Raw genomic sequence first — 8,217 nt, forward strand, 5'->3', positions numbered from 1 at the left:
AAAGGGAATACACTGTGTATTGTAGCCGAAAAATAACAAAAGAAGTCAACGACAAAGGGTCTGTACAAGTTTTAGCTCCAGTTTTGATTATTGTGACTTCTTTTTTTCTTTATTTTCGGCTGCAAATACACAGTTTTAGTTTTGCTTTTATCAGCTATTTTTGGTTAGTGCAGTTTTGCACCAAGCAACAACCAAACGGTTTTTAAAGGCAGTAAAGGGCCAGATTCCAACCTTTTGGTTTCCCTTCAATAGTATTTCCATTGCCAATCCACCAATCACCAAAAGCTCCTATGATTTTGATAATCATTGGGTTGCTTTACACTACATCTGTAAATTATATTATACTGAAAAATTTTTCAAACTTGTGTTTGTCTTTTTTTCCAACAAGAGTTTTTCTGAATCGATTATATGGAGTTTAATAAAGTACATGGAAACTATGGACGAGTTTCAGGTACAGAATGTCTCATAGAGCAAACTCCATTTGACTCCAAACACCCAACAATAGAACAATCTAGTAACCAAATATACAAGAACCTAATTTAGTAATGCGTGTGTGCGGTGCCAGTGGGTGGTAGAACCTCCAGATGAAGAGAGCAAAGGCAAAGGCATTAACAGATTGATATCAGTTTTTAATAAGGAAATCACTCCACAACAAGTCTCCCCCAACAAGTTAATTCTAACCATTAAATACCCAATCTGTATTTGCAAGTATGCCTGATGCATCCGCGTGTGTGTGTTTGGTGTGTGGTGTGTGTGTGTGGGTGGGTGTGTGTGTGTGTGTATTTGTGTTTGTGTGTGTGTGTGTTTTGTGTGTGTGTGTTGTGTGTGCGTGTGTGTAGAGTGTTGTTTTCTCCTCTCTCTAGTGGAGTGGAGTGCAATAGAAAAGGGAGATGGGAGAACGAGACTTCAGAGTGCAGGCCCCACCACATGGATCGTGAGTATCCACCACAGACTCTGTCTTTGCCTAAATAGATATCTTGTCACCCCCAAATATTACTGCTTTACAAAAGTAAAAGTGCAGTAACAACATTTCGTCAAAATGAGTTTAGAATTGAAAAGCTTTATACCTGCATGGACTGTTAAATTCGTAGATTAATCATTACTTAGCAACTTTTGAAGAGGGGGGGCTTTTGAATGACAAACACTACTTCTGCTCCCAACTTGTAGGGCAACCCCAAGATGAAAAATTATTTTAAGATGAGATAAAATTTTAACATATTGTCTTTAACAGCATGAAACAGAAAAATTGTCTTTTGGCGTTTGGCTCCAGTCAAATTCTCACAGACATTAGACAAGACTTGGGGCAAAACAGGACATAAACAAGACAATCACACATACATACATTACTTTTTTAATATAGCAATTCTGGGCAGTCATGGGTAAGAGATTAGGCTGTCATACTTGTTGCCCAAAGAATTGCCAGTTTCGACTCCCCAAACCTGCCAGGTCGGGTTGGGGTATCAAATTTAAACCAGTGCTCGACCCCATCCTCCCTATGAATGAGGTACGCTGAGCATGGTTATCGACCAGCCACACACTCACTTTTGGGCGACCATTTTGGGGCTGCCCCCTTGTATGGGTGAGGAAAAATTGCAATTTTTGCTGGTGTGCCAGTGGAGCACTGTGTGTTGTGACACAAGGGACAATGGTATTTTCCCAGGTTCCCAGCTTTCAATTTTCACAATTCTGTCACTCCTTGTGTTTGGAACCTCCCTGTCCAAATTAGAACTGCCCCAAGCAGTTTCTTGTTTTAAAAGGAATTTTAAAAACTGCAATATGTCTCATTCTGCCCTTTTGGTTGGATGGATAGTTAATTACACACTAACTAAGCACAATATAGTTTTTTTCTTCTCTTTTCTCTAATTCTTAAGCACATTGAATGACATTTATGTATGATAATGTGGCTATATAAATATTTTTGATTGATTGATTGATTGATTGCTCAATAGATTGATTTGATTAATTTTGATTGATTGATTGATTACAGCTATGCACCTCAATAGATGACATCCTGGAGGAGGAAGAGCACTATGCAGACCAAATCAAAGAGTACCTCTTCCTTTCGCAGAAGCACTAAGGTTTAAGATAGACACCCTTCACATTCGCTTTGGCTGAAACCCTTTCATAAAAAACCATATGAGAGATTCAACTGTGCTTTATTCTTGGCCCTTACTGTAATAGAAAGCTCTGTGTGTGTGTGTGTGTTGTGTGTGTGTTTGCTTGCGTGTGTGTTAATTCCAGGGCTGGGTGTGTCGTAAGCAAGAGCTGTCTTCAGTACGAGCTGGAACGGCAATCTCTGGACCCTCACATCGAAAGTACAGCACGGGAAGAGCTGGCTACCGGGGGTGGGAAACAAGCAAACCATATTTCAAATATATTTAAAACTCAGTGGTGGGCAGTGTATCGGCGTTACGTGCAGCGATAAAGTGAGCTCTAATCGTGGGCAATAAAAAAATATTGCACTTTAATCTAATTCTCAAAAATTATGGGTTTGGAGTTTGGGTATGCACGTCACCATAGCGTTTGTTGATTGACACAGCTTTCAGACTTGCGCTCCAGTCGCTTCACCACTCCACTCCCACTTTTGCTACAGCAGACCTAGGCTACTACAAATCAGTGTTTTACATTAATCTCTCTGCGTGGTTAGGTGTTAGAAATTGATGCTTTTACATTTTAAAGGGGTACAAACTTAAGAAGACATTATTGTATGGGGATGAAGCATAGAGAGACATTAGTGTGTGAAGTACCAAAACCACCCGACCATAGCACATTTCCCTCACGCATTGCATGGAACACATAATCAACTTCCATGATCTCATGCCTAGTGCCATAATTGCAACAAACAAATTTCCGTGGTGATATGCATTTTGAAGGATTGGGTTGAACTGAAACATGTCATATCTCTCACAACTTGTAAGCGCTGTTCATTTTTGAAATTTCCGTATTCCGTATAACTGTACATGCTTTTCCTAAAATATTTGACACACTTTACAAATAATTTTTTTTTTTTTTTTTTTTTTTTTGGCAAGTGATTTTTTTCATTTCAACCAAGTATCAAACTAAACCCCCATTTTTTTGAAGATGAGATGCATTTTGGAAAAAAGAGATGAGCTCAGGTTAGATGCGGGCCACTGTTAAGGAAAAAAACCCCAAGGTTTTTTTTCCGGCATTATTTCGCTAGCGTAGCCTATTCTGAATGAGCCATTATGATATAGAAATTAATCTAGATTAATCTAGGATTAATTTCATAATTACAGTGAGATTTTAATCTAGATTTAAAAAAAAGAATCTATGCCCCACCCCTAATTAAAAAACACTTAAAATTTAAACATTTAGAAATTAAACATTAAATTACATTCACTACTTTCTGCGTTGTCCCAAATCATTAAACGGGGTGAGAACCAATAAACATGTTACGGGGGGGCGCTGAGGTATCAGGGCACTAAGCCCCCCACTTTAGGGGCCTGCATGCCCAAAAAGGGTGACACAGATTCGAATCTGGGCCCCCTGGTAATTTTCCCCAAACCATGTCCCATCTCCCGTCTCTACACCACTCACTTCCTGAGCAACCTTCACTGGATTCTGTCAGAAATAAAGCCCCAAAAAATAAATCTTTAAAAAAATGACTAATGTCTCAAATGAAATCCTACAAATGCTAGTTGAAGTAAAACACTTAAAATAAAAACATTTAAAATAAACATTAAAACTTTCACACTTATTGCGTTGTCCCAAATCATAGTAGCTATAAAAATGGGAATGTGTAATGGGTTTACAGTAACTCGTCTTGAGACGTTACTGGTCTCTCTCTTTTGACCAATATTTTAGAGATTCTTTTTCTCAAGACATTCTTGAACACCCCACCCTTCAGTAAAAACTTCCCATTTGAACCTCTCCCTGTCCTGAATCAACAAAGTGTTCCACCCTGAATGTTCCACTGGACTGGTTGTAGTTTTCCTGTTCACACTTTCATATGAGGAATATAACTATAGATGACCTAGAAAGAGGTGAAACTCTCACTTTTTATACGAAATGTTTTTTTTCCCCTGTCACAATAACGGCTCTGAATGAAACAACGAGTAAAAGAACAACAATAATTATACTCGATATTTTTAAACGAAAACAAAAACGTTAATCTCTCAACACACAACACACAAATCTCTCTCTCTCTCTCTCTCTCTTTCTGTACTCGCTCTCTCTTTCTGTCCCTCTCTCCCCTGTCTTTCAAAATTTCCCCTTGTATGACCAGTGCATAGAAAAAAACTGACAATATAAGCTGACTCTGTCCACTCTCCTCTTTCTGTCTCCAAATTGTGCGAACGTTCCTCCTTTCAAGGGCATGACTACCAAGCTGTTTGGGCCCAGGAGACAGCGGAGCAGCGGGAGGCCAAAGGCTCAAGATGCTGGAGGAAGCAGATCGTAGAGGAGACGACACCGTCAAGGGAGAAGACCACCAAATGCGAGTAAGGACACCCACACCCATTTTTGTGCACACACCCTGACTGTCAGTAGCATTAAGGGAACCACATATGAGATGCGAACAGGATAGTGACATGTGCGTCTTCCAAGAGCACATAACACTAAGTCTCAGTATGCTTCAAGCCTCCTCCTTTCCAGAACTAGAAAATGCACTCATAGAGTGCAAGGAAGCTGTTTGAACAGAACATTTGACTATGTCCTTGTCACAACCCTTTAACCCCTATTTTTGTCCCAAATTATCTCTTGTCTTGTTCATGTGGGTAAGGTAGAAATCTGGGAATGTCAAAATTTTGCCATATAACCACAATGGTGATAGCCCGCAGCCATCCTACCACCATAACGTACTTCCGGCCCAAAGGGATTGGCTCCACTACTGTAGTTCTGGCCGTGCTTCCTCTGTGGAGTGCCCTGGAGCTGATAAAATTTTGATTGCAACGCCCACCTACCCCCATAAAACTGCCAATAATCAAATACGCCCCCCAGGCGTGGGGACTAAGGGGATGACGCTCAGTGACAATAACGTACACATCTGCGCCAGAGCCATTGGTATTCGCGCTATGTTGATGTTGGAGTAAACTGCCAGGATGGGTGAGAGGATTCTCCCAAATAATTTTCAAAACCCAAAACTGAGTGCAAACTTTCCTGCTTCCTCCCACAAACGCTTCAGAGCAAACAAATGCCCAGAAACCATAAAAGCACACGAAAATGAAATGGGAAGTGATTATGTGATGGATCAGAGCCATGTCGACATTCGAATGTAAGCTCACAGCTAAAAGAAACTCCCTGGATGCGGATTGTGATCCAGAGCAACACTGCTGTATCGAAAACTGTAAGTTTATCACTTGGGGTTTCCTTTTGGTATGTCAACAATTCCATTTCCAACAACTCCACAAACGGTGAGTATCAGGACTGACATCCAGCGCGAAAACCCGATCACAAAACTCTTTGAGTCATCCCTGCTGGGGGAACATTAGCCGGCTCATCTGGCACTAATCGCCTCTAGACGTCAAACAGACAAGACGATCCAACTGCGACGAAAAAAAACATAACCTCCATCGCGGAGGTAATTCAACCAGCGACTATGATGCAAGTGGGCCGCCTATGTTGGACTTGTGTGTGTGTGTGTGTGTGTTCATCCTCTTTGTGTGTAGAGACTTGTATCCAGCGGCTGGAGGAACATGCAGCGCTTTTTTAAGAGACAGAAGGATCGCGACCTGCGAGAGGGCGCTCATCAACTACGCATACAAGCAGAACAGCATGTGCAAGAAAGGTCAGAGGTCATCTTGCACATTACATCCCCAAAATTACAGTAAATTACAGTTTAGCAGACACTTTTGACCAAAGCAACACACAAGGGCGCTCCCACTTCGAGCAAGAGAAGAGTAGGCCTAACTAACTGTTTTAGTAACAATAGTAAAAAAAGCGCGACTACGTACACACACGCTATTTGGAGAAACTCCGCTACACTACCGCTCTATGTGGTGGACAAGGACTCCACTGCAACACAACGAAATTGCATTTATGCCTCACCCATGCAAGGGGGCAGCCTCAATTTGGCGCCCTAAGGGGAGCGGGTGCGGCGGACTGTACCATTTGCTCAGGTACCTCAATCACATGGAGGAGAGATGGGGGGAAGAGCACCTGGTTAAAATTACTTCCCCCCCCACCCACCTGGCGGGTCTGGAGTACGAACCGCAAACCCTTTTGGGCTACAGACTGGACGCCCCCTAAAACCACATACCCATGACTGCCTAGAAGTATACAATTTAATGAAGAACAGATAGAGAGCGAAACTGTTGGAGGACCTTGTGAAATTGTAGTGCAGGGTTAGTAAACCATGATTACGTAGAGATGAGTAGAGGTTACCGGTAGTAATACAGTCACCGCAGTACACACCTTTGAAAAAAATTCAGGACATTGTGTTATCACACTGTCCCGATTTTTCATGATATTCCCCAGGCAAAAAAAATTACATTTTTCCCTGTAGCTACAACTTAATGAGGGGGGATGCCATTGCGTACAAGCAAATAATTTGATTTGAATGTAACCTTTTCGTAAGGAAAAGAGTTGGCAACACCCTATCTCTTGTTTTTCTAATCTTGCCAGGGAATCCAGGTGTAGGGACCAACGCCAAAAGGAGTGTTTCATAAGATTGTGAAGTCCAGGCCCAGCGTTTACTGCAAATTTATAGCCACAATATATACGGGACTGGGAAGGTGTCTGGGATGCGATGGACCTGATATCAACACTTGCACAGAACGTGGAATGCCCATTGTCATGGAGGCACTCAGCCTGGACAATGGATTTCCATGGCAACAATAAGCAACACACAGAAGGGAGGTTACCATGACTACTGCACCCCAGCATGGTGGCTGAACTGTGCGAAGATTGCGATGCTTAGGGCCTCCGCACATCGGCTCCGACAGCACTGCGGAGCACTTTCGCTTCGGACAGAATTCAGACCCCCAAACCCAATTTCACACACGAACATAGCATTGATAAGTCAATGGGCGGCTCCGATTAGAGATGAGTTCTATTTTGTCTGAGCCACCCATTGACTTGCCATGTTATGTTCGTGTGAAATTGGGTTTGGGGGTCAGAATTGTGTAGGAAGGGAAAGTGCTCCGCAGTTCTGTCGATGTGCGGACTAGGTCCTTAAAGGCCTATCTTCCCCCACCATTTTCTTATTTATTTTCTATGCCAGTAAACAATTATGGACGCTCATGTAATACACATCCAAGTACCTGATGTTTCATATCTCGCTGAATTCTGCTGCAATATTAAGCTCCATATATAGAAAACGGATTTATATGTTTTTAGATTTTGTTTTCTCATTGAAAATGCAGTACAACAATCAGTGTTCTGAATAAAATAACAACAAAAAACATATTTAATGTCAGTTTGACCACTCCCATTCTCATTATTTTTATTGTGCACAATCTCCTCAAAGTGTGTGTGTGTGTGTGTGTCTGTGTGTGTGTGTGTGTGTGGTGTGTTTTTGTGTGTGTGAGTGTGGTCGTGTGTGTCTGTGTGTGACCCCTGTGTGTGTGTGAGAGAGGAATAACACTTTGAATCGTTCTCAGCTTTCATTTAGAACTTTTTATTGTTCCAATTTGGAAACAAAAAAGTGCACACTCTACATTGAGAACATATTATTTTAAAATTCCATAACTTATTATCAACAACTACAAACCGTTTTCATGACTAATCCGTACTGAAGCTACGGTCCAGTTTGTTGCAGCACTTTGTACCACTTGGCAGCAAATTAAATACAATTAAATAACTGCATTTACTGCTACAATTAAATAACTTTGCAAACCACTAACCCATAGTTCTACCATATAGCCATTATATAATTAAAAAACATATTAATTATAACACAAAAATAACATATAGTAGTACAGTACATTTCCAGAACCGAAAAAAAAAAAAAAAAAATAAAAAAATAAAAAAAAAAAAATATCCAGGCTTGCACATCAAGGTACATTTACAATGCACATATATTTCATCTTTTTTTTTGAGGAAATCTTGAGTCTTGTGCTTGAGATGATATGTTAAAAAAAAAATCAAATCTTTGCCAGTGTTGCCACTTTGAGCTCTGATATATATTGCTATCTTCATAGATAAACACGTGCTGGTTTGTTTGTGGTCAGTTTTCCCTTGTCGTTCCCTTTATAATAATTCCCTTTATAATCTCAATTAGTGCTACATTTGTCACCATCACTACTTCACTACTCAAAA

General features: G+C 40.8%; 1 protein-coding gene across 1 annotated transcript in view; it reads right to left on the reverse strand.

The window, feature by feature from the left end:
* Positions 1-5,608: 5,608 nt before the first annotated feature.
* Positions 5,609-8,217, reverse strand: part of LOC134464275 (glycerol-3-phosphate dehydrogenase 1-like protein) — a 15,585-nt gene continuing 12,976 nt past the window's right edge. Inside the window, exon 10 of the mRNA XM_063217746.1 lies at positions 5,609-5,644. Coding sequence (XP_063073816.1) covers positions 5,609-5,644 — 36 coding nt within the window. The remainder of the gene's footprint in view (positions 5,645-8,217) is intronic.

This window comes from Engraulis encrasicolus, chromosome 15, assembly GCF_034702125.1.
Source record: "Engraulis encrasicolus isolate BLACKSEA-1 chromosome 15, IST_EnEncr_1.0, whole genome shotgun sequence".
NCBI classification, from domain to species: Eukaryota; Metazoa; Chordata; class Actinopteri; order Clupeiformes; family Engraulidae; genus Engraulis; species Engraulis encrasicolus.